The sequence below is a fragment of the Alosa sapidissima genome, chromosome 17 (genome assembly GCF_018492685.1).
Source record: "Alosa sapidissima isolate fAloSap1 chromosome 17, fAloSap1.pri, whole genome shotgun sequence".
Classification (NCBI taxonomy): Eukaryota; Metazoa; Chordata; class Actinopteri; order Clupeiformes; family Clupeidae; genus Alosa; species Alosa sapidissima.
The window spans coordinates 26356669-26380925 of NC_055973.1; the positions used below are offsets into that span (position 1 = coordinate 26356669).

Here is a 24257-nt window from a genome sequence, read left to right on the forward strand (position 1 = left end):
TGTACAGCATTGTGTGTGTGTGTGTGTGAGAGAGAGAGAGAGAGCATGTGATTAATTTGGTGAAAAGCTCTCCTGGATCATTAAATGGAGGCAGCCATGAGCCATTACATTTCTGCATCATAAATAAAATTGCCTCTAGACAGGAACCCTATCTGGTATAAAGGTAGGCTGGCTATAGGGCTATATAGTTATAATATATATACTACACTAGACTCAGACTGGTCTTAATTAAGATGAGATATTTTGCTTGTAGTGCACAAGCTGGCTATACGACAAGATGAGATCCGTTATATTAGTTTAGTTTATGTTCTATTTCACATAGATTTCACCCAGTTTAGTCGAGAAGTCTGTGACTGCGCATTTTACGTCATGACGCAACACATTTTCCTGAACGGATGGTCAGAGCTACAACGCGTGATGGGTTACCAGCAGCAAGCAAGCAGCAGTAGGATGTCTCTTACTATATGAGCTGAACGTTTGGAAATTCATTGCTTTAAATGTACTCCGGTGTTTTAAATATCGGAATATCATCTAGGAAGAACTGGTATTCACCGGTGAGTATCTAACATTGGGCTTGCAAGCTATATGACGGTCATTTCTTTGTACTTGGCATGAAGGTTTGGAGTTTCGTAGGATACCAACCAGTGTCATTGGGATTAGCTGGCTACCCTGCCTGCTTGCCAGCGAACACATTTGGGAAGCTAGTTAGCTAGCTGTGCTGCTACGTTGCAGTTTGTTAGGTACTTAGTAGAGAGTGCATTCAGTTCGTTTTGTGATCAAAGTTATTCATCTAAAAATTACCAGGATTTGGTTGTAGCTGTGTCACTGTTTAGTATGAATCAACCGAGTTAACTAACGTTAACCGCGATCTGGGTTACCTGCAGCTGTCAGTCAAGCTAATCAAGTATCAAGTCAAATGGGGGATTTGCCTCACCAGAGAACTCTCACAGAACTCACTTCACACTATCTGCTATTCATTTTCTATTTCAATGTCTGATTTACAATGCCATTTTAGTGCTTCTTGGCAGATTTAGCGCTAGGTAGCTCACGACGCAGTAGTGTAAGATGATCTGACTCCACGATGCTACCTGCGCCTTGTGACTCCATAGCCTCGAGTCGGTCTTCGTGGCAACACATCGCACTGTTCGTGTGATCCTGTTTTTCGCTCAAGGCGACAGGGAGCGGCTGTTTGACTCGCTGTTGTAAACATGTGAGTAAGCCGACAGGTAACCTCATTGCAAAAGTCATGAGTTAGGCTTGTCATTTGTTTTCATTTGAAGGGTGTCAATGCTGTGTTTGTGTACATTGCAGATAGACCTAGGCTATCATAACTCCACTGGGTAGGCTATGTATTTTCGAGCATGAGCTAATTATGCCCAGTAGTAAGAAACGGAAAATGCTTAATTAATCTTGGGGTATATGGATCGATAAGGTAGCTCGGATTGACACTACCGAATTGCGCGCACCATTTAGTCTTTCTTTTAAAGGCAGTGTCAGCCCTTAATAAACTATTCAAATTGAGCAAATTGGTCCTCAGTTCTGTTCTAGATGAGAGGGGTATTCAATTTAATTGGGCCTTTCCCGAAATTGAATTGCTGACCACACCTTTAGTCTGATGGCCCATATTTTTGTAACTTCAAGATTATTACTAATTTATTGTGTGTGTGTGTGTGTGTGTGTGTGTGTGTGTGTGTGTGTGTGTGTGCGCGCCAGTGGTGTGTGTATGAGCTGCGCAGCCACCCCTAGCTCCACAGGGTCGAGGTTGCCCTGCCAAGCCTTCCTCACAACACACACTTGACATCCTCTGTGATAAGAGCCAGTCCGATGGCTACACCCTTTGTACCAGTACCAATCCCTATGGAGGGGAGTTCTAGGAAACCTCGACGGCCGCAGAGGACCTCATCTCTGGGCAGTGTCTCGAGCTCCTCGGAGTCCTCCAGGGGTCACGGGGTCAAGACCCCACCAGTGCAGTGCCAGAGCCCTGTGACCCGCGCCTGCCTGACAGGGGACCAGCCAAGCGTAGAGTTCAGCACCAGCCCACTCCCAATCAACGCCAACTCGACCTCCTCCACAGCCGCCGGCTCAGACGAGAGGCCAATCACACCCTCCATTCTGGGCTACGAGGTTATGGAGGAGAGGGCCAAGTTCACGGTGAGTTACTGCTGTGTGGTTGACCAAGAGAGCCTCTGCACTCTGCTCGTACACACTTTCTGTGTGTATGTCCGACTGCATAGCTATGCAACAGGTGTGTTCCTTTGCAACACATTCACTACACTATTTTTAGATCTGTTTGATGTCATCGTTACTGGTTCAGGACAACAAAGTCAAGTCAAGTCACTTTTAGCGCATTTGTATGCACAGAGTGCAACCCAAAGAGCTCCACATACAAGACATTGACACACAAGAAAAAAGATGCCGGACGGAGCGGGTAGTCGCGAGCGTACCCACGAACATACAAGACAGACAACAAACAACATTTTAACAAATAATAAAAAGTCAAAAAGAAAATTTAAAAAGAAAATTTCATGTTAAATTAGTCCAATTGGTTGCATCTAACTGGCTGAAAAATGTCCAAGGGCAAGGATGACTTAGGTGAAGGCTCAGCTGTGTCTTTATAACTGACCAACCCAGAGGATTTACTGGCAGTTGGAGAGCATTGGAAGCACAGAACAGTCTGAAGTCATGATGGGAGATCCTGCTGATCAGCAGCTCGGTGGATTTTGACAACGACGGTTTGTTGTTTCATAGTTCGTGACGTTATCAGAGTTCCTTATTCAATCCAGACTCCAGGCACCAAACGTTAAATGCTAACGCTAGCATGGCAGCTCACAGGGAAGCTAGGTGGTTGTGGCAGTGGCAGATCTCTCGCAGAGTAGGCCCACTGCCCTGAGCAATCTTTCTGACCAGACATTGAAAGTGCAGCTTTGTTCACGGATGGTGGAAGGATTTCAGAGGCCCAACATAGTCTAGTTATGGCAAGCTCTTTAGCCAAATGGAATAACGTTAACTTGACATTAATGTTACGGTAGCAGCCGACTTGTAATCAGAAAAAAAAGACAAAGAATAACACAAACAAATAAACAGAATACTTATGAAGTCAGAAACAGAGTTGTGTGTCATCTCTACATTTTCTTTCTTTCCAGTTGTCTATTATTGTCTCTCAGATCTACTTTAAACATTTCGTTTTCAACTTACAAACCATATTTTTATTCTTTGTGTTTTTTTTTCCCCCAGCTGTCCATTTTGTTTTGTTCATTTTGTTCCATTGCTGTCTCATGTCTCCACCCAACTCTGTTGTTTGTTCCCGTCCTGTTTTGTATTATGCATATCTGGTCATATTTCAGCTAATCTGCTGAGCTCTCACATTTCCTAGGCTTTTGGTCCACTTTAAGTGACATGTTTGACAATAGCACAAAGCTAGCAGGGCTGTCTGCGTAGGCTCTAGGAGAGGTGCTCTATCAGCATCAAGTTAGCGGATGGTCAAGGCTACAACGTGTGATGGGTTACTGACAGAGAGGAGGTGCCATCTGGATGCTCTAAGAGAGGAGGTGCTGTCTATGCTCTAGGAGAGGAGGTGCCGTGTGTATGCTCTAGGAGGTGCTGTCTGGATGTTCTAGGAGAGGAGGTGCCGTGTGTATGCTCTAGGAGGTGCTGTCTGGATGTTCTAGGAGAGGAGGTGCCGTGTGTATGCTCTAGGAGGTGCTGTCTGGATGTTCTAAGAGAGGAGGTGCTGTGTGTATACTCTAGAAGAGGAGGGGCTGTGTGTATACTCTAGAAGAGGAGGGGCTGTGTGTATGCTCTAGGAGGTGCTGTCTGTATGCTCTAGGAGAGGAGGTGCCATGTGTATGCTCTAGGAGGTGCTGTCTGTATGCTCTATGAGAGGAGGTGCCGTCTGGATGCTCTAAGAGAGGAGGTGCTGTGTGTATTGTTTAGGAGAGGAGGTGCCGTGTCTATGCTCTAGGAGAGGAGGTGCTGTCTGGATGCTCTAGAAGAAGAGGTACCGTGTGTATGCTCTAGGAGGTGCTGTGTGTATTGTTTAGGAGAGGAGGTGCCGTGTCTATGCTCTAGGAGAGGAGGTGCTGTCTGGATGCTCTAGAAGAAGAGGTACCGTGTGTATGCTCTAGGAGAGGAGGTGCTGTGTGTATTGTCTAGGAGAGGAGGTGCTGTGTGTTGTCTAAGAGAGGAGGTGCTGTGTCTATGCTCTAGGAGAGGAGGTGCTGTCTGGATGCTCTAGAAGAAGAGGTACCGTGTGTATGCTCTAGGAGAGGAGGTGCTGTGTGTATTGTCTAGGAGAGGAGGTGCTGTGTGTATGCTCTAGGAGAGGAGGTGCTGTGTGTGTTGTCTAAGAGAGGAGGTGCTGTGTGTATTGTCTAGGAGAGGTGCCCCGTCAGCATCACATCAGACATGATGGGTTTCCCCCTCATGCCTCATCTCTGGTGTCAGTCCCCCACCCACACACAGCCTGCCCATTCCCACCCGGGCTGACTCACAGTGTGACCAGTACTGATCTCACTAGCAGGGCCTCCATCTAACTTTTTTTAATGCACATTTTGATTATTCAATTAAGGAATCCTGAATGGAAATGCTTGACATTTGCACTCAATCTTCTAATGTGCTTAAAAATTAGATTCACTAGAGGGGGCCAGATTTTTACACAGTTATAATGCGGTTATAGTTGATGAGTTTATTCGCATAGCCTAGTGTGGTGTTTTTAATTTGCATTTCCATCCACAGTGCAGTGGATGGAAATGCACACAGAGATGCACATTTCTTGGGCCGAATTTTCAGGAATGTTCTTAAAATATTCCAGTGTTTCCCATAGTGTTAATTTTGTCACCTATTTTTAATTTAGTCTTAGTCTTGTGACGAAATGTCCCTTTTAGTCTTTGTCATATTTAGTCATTCAAAAATCATTTTTGTTAGTCAAGTTTTAGTCGACTAAAAGTCTCGTCATTTTAGTCTAGTTTTAGTCAAAAGAAAACTAGAGGTATCTTAGTCTTAGTCAGTTTTAGTCAACACATTTTAGTCTTTATTTTTATAACAAATTATTATTATTTCTGATTACCATTTGAGTCAAATAGTGTTTCACACATCTAAATTTTCCAACAATATTGTGTGTCCACAGGGCTACTCGTCTGTTATAATTACTCATTCTGATTTTTTGTCAGTCAGTATGTTTACATGCACAGGTAAGTCGAGCTACAGTTATAGCTCGGCTGGGATTTGACCATAGACAGTAAAAGATTTGACTGGACCACTGTCATATTCGTAGACCAGTGTTTCTCAAAGTGTGGTCTGGGAATCACTGGTGGTCCGCAAGCTATCCCAAGTGGTCCGCGAGCAGACGTGGTAAAATATACTATAAGTTGTTTGCAATATTGAACCAACTTGTATGTAAAAACATTTCTGCAACACTGTCTATGTAAGATATGCCAGTTTAAATCATACAGTATGAATCCACACAATAAGCAAAGTGCAATGACAATAAGCAAGGTGGTTCAGTGAGTAGGCCTATTGTGTAGACTAATTATGACCACCGCGCAGCGAAGCGGCGGTCATATAGGTTTAGTCAGATTTTTTTTTTTTTTTTTTTCTTTTTCTTTTTTTTTTTTTTTTTCTTTTTCGCATGCCCAAATTTCCGTCAATGATTCCCGGGACACTGAAAGACCGGGGTACACGAAACTTGGTGGACATGTAACCCCACATGGATAGCATGGAACCATCGTTTTTCGTTTTGATCTGTAGCCCCCCCGCTGAATTGGACCCCCCGAAAGGAGGGTAGGGCAGACACAGTTTTCTGTGAATATCTCGAAAACTGTAGGGTTTAGGAGGACCATTTTTTTTTTGTATGTTGATCTCAAGGGGCCATGTCAACCCATTCCATAACCACTCATTTCATGTATAGCGCCACCTAGTTAAACACAAAAAAGTAAAAATGAGGTGGTGTAATTGAAGGTATCTGTGACCTAACATAGTCAAAACTGCACGAAATTGGAAGTGTAGGATCATTATGACACCCTCTGTATGCACGCCAAGTTTTGTGGAATTCCGTTCATGGGGGGCCACACAATAAATTAATTTATGTTACTATACACCAACTGGCCTGTAGGTGGCCGGAGACAGTTTTCTGTGAATATCTCGAGAACCGTAGGGCCTAGGAGGTCCACCTTTTTTTTGTATGTTGGTCTTAAGGGGGCATGTCAACCCATCCCATTACCACTTATTTCATGTATAGCGCCACCTAGTTAAAAATTAAAAAGCAAAAAATTAGGTGTTTTCATCTCAATATCTCTGGCTGACAAGGTCAAAACTGCACGAAATTAAAAGTGTAGGATCATTATGACACCCTCTGAATGCATGCCAAGTTTTGTGTACTTTCGTTCATGGGGGGCCTTACAATAAAATAATTTATGTGTACATTTAGTGACGTACACCAACAAGGATTCCCGGGACACTGAAAGACCGGGGTACACAAAACTTGGTGGGCATGTATCCCCACATGGATAGCATGGAACCGTCATTTTTCGTTTTCATCTGCAGCCCCCCCGCTGGACTGGACCCCCCAAAGGAGGGTAGGGCAGACACAGTTCTCTGTGAATCTTTTATGGTATGTTGGTCTCAAGGGCCCACATCAACCTGGCTCATAATCACTCATTTGTGATTTGCCCCCCCGGTAAAAAATGAAAATCAGTAGGATTAAAAGAAAGCCAAAATAAATATTCATCATCATCATCATGGCTGCATTTTCAGTATTGGCGAGAAGTAGTCGTTTGTCCACTAGATGGCGCATCGTTGCAGTCAGACGTAATTTTGTTGGAAGTTAAAAGTGGGTTGGAAAAAACAATGGACGCTTCATACAAGGACTGTAATTTACCGCAGCGAACATCTAATAAGGATAGGACGATGTTCACATGAAGTGTAATTCCCATTTCTTCTTGAAGCCGAAATAAATCTGAGGATGTTTATCGGACATGCTTGGTTTTTACTGCAGGTACGTTAATCTTGTAATATCAATAAGGACCTAGGTAATGTTACCGTTAGCGTTGGTTGAGTGATGGAGGCATTTGATTTATTGCATTTGTAGAAAACTATAAATGCGGTTATACCAAGCAAACGTATAGCAGCACTGTTTGTATCTTTCGACTGTCATTTATTGCACGTGCTACAAAATCATTCTGTGCAATGGAAGATTTACCAACGTTACACCGGTCTGATACAGTTTTGCCTATACATGCGTGAGACTGAGACGCCTGTTTATTTTGTTTTAAGTGCGTGCAGGGTGTGAGAGGGGAGTCGATGTGCTTTGATTACAGCTTGGTAGTTGTAGTCTGTGAAATTAAAAAGCACGTGTGTGTGAAGTATCCAAACAATGACACCTTCATTTCATTATGGCTGCTTTAGCAAAACACCTTAAACTGTGTAGTGGGTCCCATTTAGAAGTGGCTACTTCATTCGCGCTTTCCTTGACTCATGGAGCTGCGTGAATGTTATTACAACTTTTCGCCACGATATAACAGTTTAAGTCCGCTTGATACTGTAAGGCGTAAGCCATTGGTTTCCAAAGGAGATTTTATTTGTGTCGCCAGCATAGCCTATTGACAATTTATGTTGTAAATAGGCCTACCTTATAATCCTACCTGTAGCTTAGGGAAGCTAACAGCTTTCTATTAGGATCTAGTTTGTTAGTTACCGTTTTGTCATAACTCCCTGATGCATTTTTGCATTTAGAATAGCCAGAGCGTGTATATCTCAATCGGAAAATTAAACAATATCGGGTGCCTATGGACTAGGCTGGGTGAACCCAGCCTGATCTGCCCGCTATTTATTTTTTGATTTCTTAAAAGATTGAGCTTGGTCTGATGAAAGCCAGACTAGCCATGGACCTCAGTTAAACAATGCAAGGGAACATGAATCAGCCTATATTTGCACGAACAATAACGGACAAAAGCTCTTCAACTTTGGCCCGTTAAAATGTGTATGAACAGTCTAGCGACGCATTTCATCAAGGCCCATTTGGACATGTCAGTTATTTACACCACTGGTTAGATGTAAAACAGCATTTCGTTTCAGACTAGGCTACTGTTACTTAATTTGTGCATTAACAATAACGTTTCAGACTACTGTTACTTAATTTGTGCATTGACAATAAAGTATTACATGAACTAAAGATGACTAAAATCTTATGTAGAAGAAGAAACATTCACAAAAAATCCATCCATCCAAAAATGACCTTTGTTTTTGATAGCTGTTGAAAACGGCATGGAACTGACAGAGATGTTTTTGTTTATAAATACATAAAAAATAAATAAATAAATAACATTATGCTGATACCTTTTGCTTTTCCCAAATACAATGTAGCCTACAGGTGTAAGTGACCTTTCATCAATCCAGTTGCAATGGATGAACTGTGATGAACTGCCCTACTTGTGATTGTTTAGAGATTTTAAAGGTTTTATAACAATGCTACATCTTCTTTGGCTATTCTACAATCTATTCACCTTTTCAGCACCAGTAGGCTACTTTCTGTGCAGCCGCACACACACACTCAGGCATGCCAAACAAGCATACACAAAAGTTTCAAGAGTGGGGGATGGAGTAAAATATGGAGACAAATTGAAGTGTGATTTATTTTCGCGGAACGGATGTACAGGACTGAGCGGCGGTCATATTTTGTACCGCTATGCGGTACATCTAGTTATAGGCTACTGTTGAAGTAGGTCTAATCTTTTTTTTTTTTTTAGCTAGGGTTAGTTAAGCGGTCCTGAAACTGAAAAAGTCTGAGAAACACTGTCGTAGGCCAAAGTATTAATGTTTTACTCCGCCTCGCTAGATGGCGATATGCGCCCAAACACAACACATTCCCCAAACAGACTTTCCATCTTAGCCATAGCTAACTTGCTAGCGAACTTTTCATATTAGCTTACTTGCTAGCAAACTTTGCATCATCAGTCTAACTAGTTAAATAGTTGACATTACATGATGAACATTTTCGTATGGACATTCTTGGGGATGTTAATTTGTATGAGAGAAGCTTCAACTTCTGGGTATGTTGCATTGTGGCATAAAGCTTAGGTCAGTGGTCCCCAAACTACCGGATACGGCCTGCCACATCATTTTGGTTGGCCCCCCAAAACATGTCCAAGGTATGTAGCATCTGCCCCGCATGGGAGTATGACATTGTCAAACTATAACCTCCGTAATTCCCCCATTCATTCTCTATAGCAAGTCTTAACAGTACACATGTAATACTCTTTTTGTCCACTGGTGGTCGTTTTGGCGCTGTTTCGCGTTTGCCATCGAAAACGGAATGAAATGTAGGCCTACTTGCAAACAATGTAAGAGGCCTATGCTGACTGTATCAGTGCTCAAAGTATTCTAAAAGTTTATCAATTAATTGCTAATAACTAACTAACTTCTATTCAAATCATATTTCTGGGACTTTCTGGGATAATTATTTATATTTTGTATCCACTCGTTCAAATGTTATACAAATTCACAATTCACAAAGTTCTCATCAGGTGAGTGAAAGTGGTCATTTCAGATGTTTTTGCCAGCACTTCATAAAACTCTCATAGTTTGAGAACTTTAAATTATTTGTAGGATATTGCTTGTTCACAATTTGAGCTGTGTATGCAAAGAGTTCAGAGTTCACACATTTTGAATATTTCATTTGAGCTACATTTTACACTGATATGGCATGATGGCAATATAAACACAGCTAGCAATGGTTTTAAATTACAGTAGCCTATGATTAAATGTAATGGAATATTCAACTAAGGTAGACTGTTCACAGCACTAAGCTATTTATGGTTACTGATATACTCCGAGTTTCTGGCCCTCTCTTAGAGCCAGGCATTTTGAGCTGGCCCTCGGAAATAAAAGTTTGGGGACCACTGGCTTAGGTAGTTAGCTTGCTAACTCTGGCAGAAATCTCCAGTGTTCTTGTTCCATGTAGTTTCGTGTTGCAGCCACAGGGTTGCAGCAACAGCACGTAGACTAGCCTACAGGAAAGCTGTTGCGTATGAACTCATTCGGAATATTTTGAAAACGTAACAGCTAGATATTCTGTCTTCTCATTTTGTAGACGAAAATGAAGAGAGATTTTATCTTAGTTTTTATTTCATGCAAAACATTTTAGTCTTGTCTTTTTTCGTCAACAATAATGCATCTTAAGATAGTCTTAGTCAGTGTTTAAGGACATTACTGCCGTCTCGTCTTAGTCATGAAAAAAAAGGTTGTTGACGAACATATTTCCTCTCGTCTCGTCTGACGAAATTAACACTAGTTTCCCACAGAATTGAATTCTATTTGTGGTGGTAGGTTTGCAGAATTAACTTGAATGCAACAGTTTTTAGCAAATTAGCGCAGCGTGGTTATGATGCTAACCAGATTTAAGCACAATTTAGTACAACCTGGAAAATCATTGTGTGGTCAATGTTGATATTGTGGTGGGCCGCCACAAATAAGTCAATGTATGGGAAACACTGTATTCAAAGGAGTTGACTAGAAAGTCGAGTCAAACAGGAGATGTACTGTCCTCATTTAGCTTTTAGGATGGTTTATGCTGGCTGTTTGTTGAGTCTCTACAAGTTAGCATAGTTTTAAAGGCCTAGGTGATACATTCCAATGGATTACTCTAGGCTTAGGTGGAATTTCAACTGAAGGGATGACCGTTTGAAAGACTGCGTGGGGAAATTCTGACAGATTGTGTTCACTGTGTCTTGCGCCATAGTTTACCTGTGCGTTTCTCTGCTCTGCAGGTGTACAAAGTTCTTGTGAAGAAGAACAGTGAGGAGAGCTGGGTGATCTTCAGACGCTACGCAGACTTCTCACGGCTTAATGACAAGGTCAGACACACACACACACTTTCTCACTAACCTCAGTCAGTCTTGGAATGGCATGCAATACCAGTTTACAAAGTCAGATGTACACGATAGACTGTGTGTGTGTGTGTGTGTGTGTGTGTGTGTGTGTGTGTGTCCCAGCTAAAGGAGATGTTTCCAGGCTTCCGTCTGGCCCTGCCACCCAAGCGCTGGTTTAAAGACAACTATGAGTGTGACTTCCTCGAGGATCGACAACTGGGCCTTCAGGCCTTCCTGCAGAACCTGGTGGCCCACAAAGACATTGCTAACTGGTGGGTGTGGGGTTTTCATCATACTGGATTGTGCCTGTTAACTCTTAGTGCCCTTACACCTTACAACCGGCGGAAAGCGCAACGCAACGCTTATTCTTATCTTACACTCAATAAAGTGTTCGGCCCAAGAATAAAGAATTAGCCATGTGCTCCACTTTTATTAATCCTTGTGCCCAAGGGTATCTGGCGCATGATCCAAAAATCGCTATCTTACACCCTCTACAAATCATTACGCCACACTGACCAAGAAAAACCTGGTCTATAGCGAAAGGCGTCAAAAGCACTGCTGAGAGACACACTGTCACAAGATGTAAGCAGCCCTTAGCAACCAGTCCCAAACAACTCCTCTGCAGGATAAATATCTTTAGGATTTGTATTCAGTCATTTCAACATTATTTGAGTAAGTGTTGTTTTTTTCAGGCTATGTTTTCGATGATAACCCCTTGTCAGTCAATAGTGAAAGTAAATAACTGTGTAGAACTGTTTTGTTGTTGACAATAAGTCCACGGTGAAGTTAGTTTCACTTTGCCTATTAGTTCAAATAATAGGTGAGTGCAGATATAGGCTATACTCTGCTAGTCGAAAACAGGTTTTAGTAAAGCATGGTTTAGTGGAATCTCTGTGTTCCATACACGGACGTCTCGTGTGCAAACAGATTCCTTCAAATGCGCCGCTGACTGTCAAAATACCAATGCACTTTTTGAAGTTGCACGGCTTGCTGTTAAAGAGAATGACAGATGTCATTCTCATTGGTTTAAAGGATGTTACACCCAAAACACACTCAGGACTGATTAAGAAACAGAAGAAACAACCCTTTTGAACAATGTGCCTGATGTCTGATCACAAAATCTGTGACTGGACACGCCCTTAAGCTTTACGCCTCTGACCATCCATTTCTGAATCGCCAAGATATAGGGCCCCTCATGTTTTTTTTCAAATGTATGAATTCCCATCTGAATATGGTTTGTTTGTTTGTTTGTGTGTGTGTGTGTGTGTGTGTGTGTGTGCGTGTATGCGCGCGCACCTGCAGCACACCGGTGAGGGAGTTCCTGTGTCTGGATGACCCCCCAGGACCCTTTGACAGTCTGGAGGAGAGTCGGGTAAGAACAGCCAAGATGGGGTAGAGCAGCAGCACCAGCTAGTTGTAAGAACAGCCAAGATGGGGTAGAGCACCAGCTAGTTGTAAGAACAGCCAAGATGGGGTAGAGCACCAGCTAGTTGCTTTGATTTGACATTCACAGCAGTGCAGTGCACTATGGTAACTTTCAGTGAACAATAATGTGCTTGTCATTTCCTTTGGAAAGCAACTCTTCCTGGGCCATTTCCTCCACACACGCTTGCCAAGGTTGTAACTTTTACTTGCTTAACAACCCTCAGCCTGCTGCAACACTGTAAAAGTGTGTGTGTGTGTGTGTGTGTGTGCGCCAGATTATATTTCTAAAGCATATTTTCAGCTGTGGGGATCAGAGGGTTGATTATTTGGGAATAACACCAGTCTGGCTCACACTGAGTAGCCTGGGTCACAAGAACAATTCTCTTGTGATTAGTTGAGTCAAATACTTCTTATAGGTCATTTTGTAACCCATTGTGTTTCTGTACATCTTTAATCTCTCTCTCTCTCTCTCTCTCTCTCTCTCTCTCTCTCTCTCTCTCTCTTTCTCTCTTTCTCTTTATTACTCTATATTATCTATATACATTACACAAGGACTATGTAACTATTCGTAAGAACTGTGGCTTCCCATTAGAATAGGAGAATAGGTTATCCTTGTTGTATTTATTTATTTTATGTATTTAGCATTAGTGTGTACTAGGATGATAAGACTGTCTGTTACTGTGATAAATGGCTGTACACAGTGGTAGTGCTTTCCCACATGGGCTCGAACAGGTATGGTGCAGGGAAGCATGCAAAAGGAATGTGTATTTGTTGCATGTCTTACTGAAGATGTATGGGTGGGGGGGTTGTCTGTAAGTCTCTTTTCCTTCACTGTCTTGGACGCAATGAGACAATTTGGGAGACAATTAAAGGATTATCTTATCTTATCTTATATTACTCTATTTGTCTCTTACTCTCTTTCTCTCCCTCTCTCTCTCTCCACCACCCCCCCCCCCCCTCCCTCCCCCACCCTGTATTCCTCTGTCAGGCGTTTTGCGAGACGCTGGAGGAGGGGAACTACCGGCTGCAGCAGGAACTTGTGGATAAGCAGCGGGAGATCAGCCAGCTGAGGAGCCAGCTGCAGGAGCGTGACGACACCATCCAGCTCCTGCAGCAGAAGCTCAGGTAGGAGCAGAGCATCCCCACGTTCCCCGGACTACTCTCTAAGGGTGCAATCACACTGGGTCCGTTCAACTGGACCACACCCAAGTGCGATTACTCAGCTGGTCTCTGTTCACATGACATTTTTGTTTTGCGGACCTGGGTCCGTTTATGTCAAACACTAGCTTCTTTTTACTAATATCGCTTGGCAACGTCGCAATAATGGTAGTTTATTTTCTGGTTTTGGAACAGATAACATTCAAATGGCACTGGAGTTCTAACAAACCTTACCCCAGACCCCCGTTTTCTAGCGGACCCTGGTGCACACCCGGGTTCGGTGGACTGTATTCACATTAACAAAAACCACAGAACAATCAGTCCAAACGAACTTGGGTCGGAACCAAACGGTCTAGTGTGATTGCGCCCTAAGAATACACACACTCAATCTCGGTCTCAATATCCTCAGTCTCACTCTGTCCACTTCATAGAGACACCAATGCACTAGCCTGGCCCCGCCCACCTAGATTTTTTTTCAGGGACAGTTCATAACTGTTTCCCTCAGACAAGAAAAAATTCAGGCCAATCAGCGACGAGAGGGGGAGACGAAACCGAAACTTAATGTGATAAACAGAAACAGCAACACCTGCAAACAACAAAGAATGCAGTTGGAAAATGCAGACATTTATTTATAGCAAAGGTAGACCCACTCAGGTTTCCTGACTGTTGCTGTTTATTGTCAGTTTGTAAATTTTAGGTAAGGTAGGAAGTAACATTAGGAATTTCTGATTCTGGTAAGGCTGGACCAATGATTTCAAAGTTTTTTATTTATTTTATTTTTTACAGCCAGTCACAACATACACAAATACAATAACACAGACAGCAAATCACATACAATACAACCCCCAGATTCCTAGCCGCCCGCAAACTCTCACCTATGCGAACAGCCAGTCACACACAACATACAATAACACAGACGCAAAACATCACATCACATAATACACAACCCCCAGATACCCAACCTCCCGCAAACTCACCTATGGGAACAGCCAGGCATCTACACAGACAGTACAGTAAAACATAGACAATGGAGTGTGTGTGCGTGTGTGCGAGTGTGCGTGTCTTAGTGGTCACATCCTTGATTTACTTTCAGCCACTGTTTTACCTTACTGCTAAATGTTGTCAGTTCTGTTTGTGTTTTTATTTCTATCGGTAAGTCATTCCAAAAGCAGGTTCCTATTACTGAAAAACTTGAAAAAACAAGTTAGTGCCTGTTGCGATGCAAATGTTGGAAACGTTTCCCAATCGAGAGTCACCAGACTCTATTCACACAAGCGGCTATATTGTGTACAGTGGGCAGTGTTTCGACTTGGCCAGCTTCCCACGCGGTCCGCGCGCAGGATCACGCGACTTTAATTTGTATTTTTCCAGTGACGCTGCAACGACGCTGCAACAGCCGGCAGAGGTCTCAAGTGAGCAGTGTGTCTCGTAAAAAGAAATGGAGCTGGAAAACCCTACACAGACTTCACTACAGACTTTTGCAGACTGGTTTAGAAATAATTTAATAGCCAGAAATATGCCTGCCCTGCCCTAATAAAGCAATATTTGGTTAACGATTTTAGGTTCTTGGCCACGAAAACGTGTCTCTCTGAAGCCAGAGAATGTCTAATAAGAACGGGCTCTGCTGAAGCCCTGTTCTAGAATCTTTGCTCTGAAGGCTGTGTTGCTAGGCAACATCAAATAAACGAAATGAGAGTCTTTTCAAGGTATTAAAAGTGTATTTGTGATTAAGAATGGATGTGTGTGGTTTGCAATTAGAATAAACAAGAAATAACATTTCCAATAATTTCCCATGATAAATTACATAATATTTGCACCTTCCTTACGTGTAAAGCTCACACCGTATTTAGTGAAATGTAATTTCACTAAACGTTGCCACCTAGCGTTCAGATGTATTTAACATTAACGTGACATTTCCTGCTTATTCTTTCGTCAACTCCATGCTTTTAGGAAAACAATCTTTTTATCATAGTTCCCTCTTCAATGAGCGATTACCAGCTCGTTTTTGTAACAGAGATAGCTGTTTATTGTCCCTAGGTTTACAGAAACACCTATTCATATTAATATGTATGGAGTGCTGCCGACCACCACTCATTACATGGCCCAGAATGCCTTGCATGTCTTTACAACAAAACAACACAGTAAAACCTAATTGCCCGTAAACATATGAATTTGCATACTTGTAACATTTGTAATAATACTCTCCCATCATGATTTTTAACTATAATGAAAAAAAATGATTTTGAATACCGTCAATGTGAAAATAACTGTACTACGTCAGCAATAAATAGCTAATGTTCTCCTTACCATTTCAGTTCGTAAGTCCATACTATCCCATGGCTGAGCAAGGATTTCATGATTGGGCAAGGATGCCTAGAGACATTGTGGCTGGCCAGAGACATTGTGCATACTTGGAAGACATTGTGGTAGAAGTGCAACTACAAAGGTTAAAGGTGATAGTTATCAAATACCTATGGGTGGTTTGCCAAATGGTGGAAACTTTTGGAATATTGTCTTTTTTTTTTAGCTTATGCATCCTCACATTGGAGTCCCGAGTTCATATACAAAATGTGGTATCGATAAGTGACAGTGTTCCTGAGATATGGACAACTTCCTGTTTCGGAGCTTCGCCGCCGATTTCGTTTGGCTGTGACGGGCAAACGCTTCTGAAAATCAAAAATCCTTTCTGTAACTTTCGTGAGGCTTGGTCCAAGGATCATGTACGTCAAGTTTTGTGAAGTTCGGACCAAATTTGTGACCTGTGAAACTTTAGTTTCGCTTTCTATTCAATCCAATATGGCGGAAGAATGACAAGGGTCAGTGACATCATTTTCAATTTCCACACTACACCGGTTCCGGCCGGACATTCCAGAGTTGGACCGGTGGCGATATCTCAAAAGGTCTAGTAGCAGGAGCTGGCCAAAAATCGGGCTTACAGGAATAATAAGAAAACTTAAAAAGAACAATAAGTGTGCTGCTTTGCAAGCACACTTAATTAAACATTCTGGTTTTCTCCGAGTGCAACGATGATAGACAGACATCATTTGGACAAAATATAGAGCATATTAACCTCCGTTGCTCAGCCAAATGCCTTCCTGTTACGTCCTGTTATCACGGAGCTGTTAAACGATTTTTGATGGTCACAAGTTTACTTCATTAGCGTTTATTTTTTTGATTATTAAAGAGTGTTTTTCATTTAAGGCTTGACTTTGTGCTTATTCAGAAGAGCATTTAGTGCTCTCCCCAATCCCAGACGTTCACATTGCACATGCGAGTAAAAATGATGTATGGAGTCAGATAGGTCACCATGGGCATATTTGATTTAGCTATAGATGGATTCACAAATAAATAAATTAGCCTACATTTGGCAGGATACTTGATATACAGGCTAAATGCAAATATGGTATTATATTATTTTACATTAACAAAATGTAGGATAATAGAACAGACTGAAAATAAAGTAGGCACTGATCTTTAAAATCCTGTTTCCTGTAGCCTAAATGTTGTCAGTCATTCTTAATATTCGCAATTGGTGCACTGGCATGTTTTAACTGTTAGCTGCAGTACAATGTTAGATTATGTGTAAGTTAAGTACAGAACTGACTGTGCGCCCAAATTTTTTTCTGTGCTCCTAAATTTTTTTTAACTTGGGCGCACAAGTGCTCCTGAAAAAAAAAAAAGTGTAGAGCCCTGACCGGGGGTGCTCCGTCTCTCGGGGACCTACTGAAAACATTGAGCACCCACGTGTGCCAGCTTACAGTCCTGGCTAAATTTACATTCATTTAAAATCAAACATTGCAGTTTATGTTAAATTCAGCATCTCTCATAATGTGATTGGATATGTTGCTGTCAATTCCCTACTCCATATACTAACCACCAATGAGAGTGTCTCTCGTATGAAAATTCCTGACACTTCCCACCTGAAGAATTAACACAAGGCTTTGTCGGGTCTTCAGCCCAGAATGTTTAAAATGTATATAGCCCTGAATATAATTTTAAAAGTAGTCTGACAAAGCTTATCGTTTTGTGACACAGCTAAACACTGGTACCTCATAGAATGTCTATAACATAGCCTAGGTGGTCGCAACTCACAAAAGTAAAGCAGATAGAAAGAACTCACGCAAATCTAGCCTACAACACGCAGACAGCTTCATGCGCAGGGGTGAGAGCGTGCGCGCGCACAGGTGCTTTATGATTGTTGGCTTCTGATGGTATCTTGCTAATTCACTGAACTGCATTAGGTGACACAAATGGTATTGCCTTTTATCTTATAACTCCTTGTCTGAGCGACTACCAGGCCTATGGTTTTTAAAAGTCAGATGTTCCCTGACAAAGACATTTGAAAATTAAGAATGTTTATTGACTTGAAAAATACACTAATTTTTGCAAACTCCCTTCATTCAAGCCTTGAAGACATCGCGGTATGGTGCGCTATGTAGATCGTTTCTCGAACCATTTAATTTCTCAGAATTTAGGTCTACTAGGCCTACAATAACGTCATCACCAAATACATCTTTTATTTTTAGTTGATCAACCACAAAGAGTAGCATAGGCCTACTGTGCACAGTGCACTGACAACTGTAGCAGCCCAAGGTAACCAGTTGTTGTAGATGAGAGGCAACCCCTTGTTTCAGATAGCCTGGACAACATGTTACCTGGGTGTTGCCTACGTTATTAATTAATTAGTTAATTGATTCGCGTAACATATTAGTTGGCTCAAAGAGTAGGAAATCAGGATGGAGAGAGTCACGCGTGTGTTGCTTTTGCGGGATCGGATCCAGTTTAATGCTAGTTTTCAAAACATATATTTTTTTACATGTCTTTTGTCCGAGTGACTGTAATGTAGCCGAGCGCTCATGGCGTATGAAAAGCGACTTCAAACCGCCTAAAACAACTTGTTTGTGAATGTCTGACAACTGCTGCAGCGCATGCACGCGCAAGGAAATCAGTAGGTGGAGAAACCAGAAGGCACACAACACCGGAAAGATTTTAAGGCTATTTCGCATAGGCTACTCAATGGTGCTATTTCACACGCATTATAGCGACCCCCACTCACCGGGGTTAGGTGGAAGGTGTTAATAGACGATTGGCGTAGCCTACAGTGGACTAGGGCTGTCAAAATTGCTCAGAAATTACGTTTGAATATCCCCTCTCAAATAAACACATGTATTCGAATATATTGGAATATCTAGGCTATATTATTTGCACATTATGTCAGTGATGCGCATCATGTCATCTGTTTTTAACTTTTTGTATGGTTATTGCTTGACAGGGGGGATCCCTGTTAGTTGTAAACAAACGGGCTACTTGGTGAGGCTTGGCCTCACAGATGCGCTCGTGCCTTAAATGGGCCTATTAACTGACCGCCCGATTCACGTTGGCTGGGGGGCAGGGGGGGCCATCAGACATTTGTTCCCAAGGGTCTATGAATTGTTAATCCAGCCCTGCCCCCAACGAACGCAACTTTCCACCTCTGAGACAGCTTAAAAGAAGTCTAGAGGACTCCTAACTCCACACACACACGCACACACATGCATAGACCTGTTGTAAATACACACACGCTCACATTCCTCTTATTGGTACATTCTGAAAGTGTGTGTGTGTGTGTGTGTGTGCTTTTTGCAGTGGGAAGAGTCTATGTGTATCAGCCCCGGGCAGTGTGAGCAGTGTGGAAGTGGATCTCGATGTAGACGCAGAGTCCTCAACCACAGAGGCAGATCAGGACACAACCCAACACAACGGGTACATACACACACACACACACACACACACACATACATACACACATACACGTATATCTCATTGACAATAAAGCAGACTTTGACTTTGACTCATACTCCAGTTTAAAATGCCACTAGTTTGTCCCATCTCTCCGTTTCCTCTTTCAGGTCAGTGTGCTGGTGTCGTCCGGTGTCGTCCAGCTGCTCCCCCCCAGTCATCCAGGTCACCCAGTTGGAGCACTAATCCAGACTGCTCTCCTCCTCCTCCTCATCTTTCTCCTCCTCTCCCTCTTTCTTTTTTCTCTTACGGCCCTGCATCTTCTCCTTTATGATTTGGGAGTTCTCCACGTCTGTGGCTTGGAGCCTCGCTAACCACCGCAGCGCAGGCTGAGAAGAAGGACAGAAGGGCCACATGTACGGGAATGTGTGGAAATGGGACCCAAGGCTCACATAAGAAAGTGTTAACGCCGCCACATGCACTTGCCATGACTGCTGTGTGTGTGTGTGTGTCCGTGGCTGCTGTGTGCATGTGTGCGTGTGCGTGTGTGTGTGCGTGCATGGGTGTGTGTGTGTGTGCGCATGTGTGGTGGGACAGCTGGAGCTTTTTTGATCGTGTGCAGCTTGGATCAGAGCAGCCCTGACCTGACCCTGGATCTGTCCAGTGAGCTGCTGGTTGCTATGGCGGGTTGCCATGCCATGCTGTGGTGACGGCGCAGGGCAGCAGCACTCCCAGTCTGGCCTGCCGAGGAGAGAAGGGATAATCTGGCGTCCAGTACTGTGTGGCACCCGTGGTTAGGGCGGCCATTTGCCAATCAGGACTCTACGTGACTCATGTACGTTTGGTTTGGTTTTGTTTGGAATAACACTGCCTTCACAGCCATCACCCATTTCACCATCTCACAGCACTGGCCCATCTTCCATTACGAGACACTTGATAATGCTTTTAAATAGGTATGTTAGATGCTAGAATGCATTGCTTGCACTATAGGAAACGGAAGAGTGTGTGTGTGTGTGTGTGTGTGTGTGTGTGTGTGTGTGTGTGCGCACACGCTCGTGCACGTGTGTGTGTGTGTGTATGTGTGCTTGAATATTTGTGCATGCATGTATCCATGTGTGGTGTACATTTGCAGTCCTGCTTATTTCATGATTACTCCGTATTCACTATAACTCAATAGTGGCCATGATAAATACATGATATGTACAATACTACTATGGCAGTAGTCTTAAAAAGGCTATTCAGTGGACAACATTGCTGGTCTTCTGCTGTAGGACGACTGGGTCAATGGCAAGGCAATCTAAGCATCTCAGCTGCTACAGGAAACTAACCGTCTTAATGGGGAGCTAGTCCTCTCCTGGCACTACCATGCACCCCCCTCCACACACACACACACACACACACACTAGGTGTGTATGTGTGGTTTTTTTTTGTTTGTGTGTGTGTATACATAGGTCACCACTTAAAGCCATAATCTGCAGCTGTTTTGTGTTGAAATTTGCAAGAAAATCTTGAAATCAAGAAAAGCCATAGACAAAGCCAGGTGTGTTTGTGTCGTGGTCTCGTGCAGTCTGTCTGTCTGTCTCAGTCCGTGTGGCAACTGAACTCAGTCCTGGTTGTGGGCGGCTCCTCCTGCAGCCCAGCCCAGATCACATGATGCACTTTACTGCCCTGGGGGCTTCTGGGTAAACTAATCTTGGCTTTCTCTAAATCGTAGTGCCTTCTCCTCACACCTGCACACTCACTCATATTTAGTGTGTGTGTGTATGTGTGTGTGTGTCTGTCTATCTATCTGCATAGCTTTACTTCACCGTGTGTGTCACCAAGGTCAGCTCTCATCATGGACAGTGCCTTGCTTGCCCCCCCCCCCCTTCCTGAGGGCTGTCCAGTTCTCTTCACAGATGCTCAACAGCAACTGCCCACACAGCCCCAGTCATGTGTGGTCAGGCTGGGATCAGATGGTCAGTTAGTGCAGTTGTGAGGTGGCGTTGTTGGAACGGAAATATGCCGCGACCGTAGGCCTTTGTCGATAACGTTTGGCACTCCTGGTTTATGACCGTAAAGGGTGAAAGGCCCTCATGAGGAATTTGCCCTGCGAAGGGACAAAACTCTATGGCAAGGCACAATGCAGTCCACTTCGGGAGAAAGGGACAGTCAAGAGTGGACCTAGAAATCCTCACCAACCTAACCATCAATCCACTCACAAATAAACAGTGCTTTTGGATTGGAGATTCTGTACGCATGAGCAAAGATAAGAGGACATCCTTACATGTGTGTGGAGAAGATTCTGTACGCATGAGCAAAGATAAGATGACATCCTTACATGTGTGTGGAGAAGATTCTGTACGCATGAGCAAAGATAAGAGGACATCCTTACATGTGTGTGGAGAAGATTCTGTACGCATGAGCAAAGATAAGTGGACATCCTTACATGTGTGTCGGTCAGGGTATGTTTGTGTTCACAATACGGAATACTGAGAGAATGTAAAAACAAAAGTCACTACCCCCAAAACACTTCACCACACTTTATGTGAGCTATGACAAAGAGGGTCAATTCTTCTCCTGGAATTGCTGCTGTTGTCTGACTCTTTGCATTTGTTTAGATTTTGTTTATCCTGGTTTCTTTTGAGACTTCTGTGCTTGCAGGCCGGGAATGGGCAAGAAGCCTTTGGGTTCAGGAAACCGATGTAAACTTAAGAGATAATCGTATTGTAACTTTCTTATTTCACACTTCACTAAACTAACGCTGTCAGGTAATAATAAATCAGTCAACGTGTTTTTCTATAAATGTTTGTGAATTTATGAATTATTGTGAATTATTATTTCTGCATGTTTAACGTAAAATTCCCTGGTCCTTGCACTTTTTTTGATAAATATTCCAATTTCTGTCATGATAATGTGAGTGTGGAAAGAAAGGCTTTTATTTGTCCTCCAGCTGTCAAGTTTGCAAAGTAAGAGGATGGAATGTATGTAAATATCCCCACACCTACAACTGCATAGAAGGTTGTTGAAGGATCTTCATCATATTTGAGTTAATCACTATAAAGACGAGACTGAACTTTAACCCCACTACACCAAGCCAGTCACATGGTGTCCTACATGTACAATACAGCATTCGCGTGATCTCTCACAAGGGGCTTGAGTAGTGTTCATCGAATCTTGCAGTTACTACAAAGTTGGTGGACTTATGAGATGCTCCAGATTGTGGGGTCAAAGGTCAAGGTCTAGTTGGTTTCAAGGTACCAGAAGTTGAAAAGGGTGGAGGCATACTCCATGCTTTGCGATGGTTTACTTTTCATTCTAGTTATTTTAGGCGTGATATAGATGTAACATCGTTGTCCAACACAACCATGGTCCAGCTAGGCTACTTCAGTGCATCTCCATGCATTTTTCAGTTAACCCAAGAGACCCTATACATTTTGTTTAGGTTAAGTAAGACATAAAGGAACCGTTGATCCTTCATCCATTCCAGTACAAAATCACCAAACTTTGAGATGAACAGTTTACACTGGACAAAAAGAGTAGGACAAAATGTAGTAAAAAAGAAGTAGCCTACCTTGGATTTGTAATTTGGATTTGTCAAGTATTCAATAAGTTTGAGTAAATGTACTTGCATCTACTTGCACATTCCACCACAGGCCCTGAATTCCAAATGTCACAAACGGAAAACATTGGCAACTGGCAGTGGCAACATTGGTACTAAGGCTATGTACTGTATAAGGGCACTCCTTTGTTGCCGCCGTCAAGAGGGCGTCAAGACTCAAGATACAGTGAGAGACAGAGCCGTATAAGACATACATAGAGGGTTAAAGCGGAGTGAGAGTAATAAGCCTATGGTCTTAATTTTCTCTCCCAATAGCTGGCCACTCGCGGCATAGCCTAATGCCACTTACCTTATGATTAGTTAACTATGCTAGTTTTCGACACACACGACATGGACGTACTGTACTTTTGCCCCGGAAGAAAGCCAGTGTGGCTCATGAATCTGCTTAGAATATGGGACAGTTCACAGAAGGAAGTAAACTAATTTTAATTAACGTCATTTACAGATAGATCACAAGACAGAAAGCAAATATTCCATGGATCAGTGTTGAATTAATCCCATGTAAATCGGGGTAAGTCGTCGTTTTGCCAGCGTTTCTCCCGTGTGCACCATTAGTAGTGTGAAACTAGTGACAGTAAAGAAAATTCCAATATGGCCGCCATTCGCGAATCATTCAAAATAAAAGTCAGAACATAGTCATTACTTTTTCAATGAAAAAGTAATGAATATGTTTAAAAATTATTAATTTAAAACTGTATTGTGTTACCAAAGGGAAAGTAAATTTAGAAAATAATTAAATAAGACATTTAAATCGAAAATACACATTAGAATGCTATATTTTTTCAACGTCAATATAATTAAACTGTGTGGATGTGAAAACAATAAGTTGTGCATATGTAAAAGGGGGGTGAAATGGAATCCTTATAACATGTACTTTCAGAATATATATAGATATTTATACCAAGTTCGCCTTTGTAGGTACCAGGCCATACTAACTCTGTACCGAGTCATATACTTTAGGCCTGTCATTGACATACACTGTTGAACTTCAAATTGTGTGGCTGTGAAAACAATAAGTTGTGCATATGTAAAAGTGGGGTCAAATGAAATCATTATAACATGTACTTTCAGAATATATATAGATATTTATACCAAGTTCGCCTTTGTGAGTGCCAGGCCATACTAAGTGTGTACCGAGTCATATACAATAGGCCTGTCATTGGCCCACTGTTGAACTTCAAATTGTGTGGCTGTGAAAACAATAAGTTGTGCATATGTAAAAGTGGGGTGAAATGGAATCCTTATAACATGTACTTTCAGAATATATATAGATATGTATACCAAGTTCGCCTTTGTAGGTACCAGGCCATACAAACTCTGTACCGAGTCATATACTATGTCTACCATTGACATACACTGTTGAACTTCAAATTGTGTGGCTGTGAAAACAATAAGTTGTGCATATGTAAAAGTGGGGTCAAATGAAATCATTATAACATGTACTTTCAGAATATATATAGATATTTATACCAAGTTCGCCTTTGTGAGTGCCA

At 42.4% G+C, this 24257-nt stretch overlaps 1 protein-coding gene across 4 annotated transcripts; it reads left to right on the forward strand.

Annotated features, from left to right (window-relative positions):
- The first annotated feature begins 397 nt into the window (after positions 1 to 397).
- Positions 398 to 21642, forward strand: snx16 (sorting nexin 16). 4 transcript variants are annotated; one of them, XM_042067012.1, is made up of 9 exons: positions 401 to 554; positions 1110 to 1226; positions 1714 to 2151; positions 10761 to 10847; positions 10986 to 11134; positions 12165 to 12234; positions 13276 to 13412; positions 19071 to 19187; positions 19334 to 21642. In XM_042067012.1, exons 3-9 carry the CDS (start codon positions 1825 to 1827, stop codon positions 19407 to 19409), a joined length of 963 nt encoding a protein of 320 aa, XP_041922946.1. In that variant the 5' UTR covers positions 401 to 554; positions 1110 to 1226; positions 1714 to 1824; the 3' UTR covers positions 19410 to 21642. The 4 variants fall into 4 exon arrangements, with proteins under 4 accessions (XP_041922944.1, XP_041922946.1, XP_041922943.1 ...); XM_042067009.1 differs by having other exon boundaries at positions 1110 to 1210; XM_042067011.1 differs by having other exon boundaries at positions 402 to 554; positions 1016 to 1210.
- The last annotated feature ends 2615 nt before the right edge of the window (positions 21643 to 24257 follow it).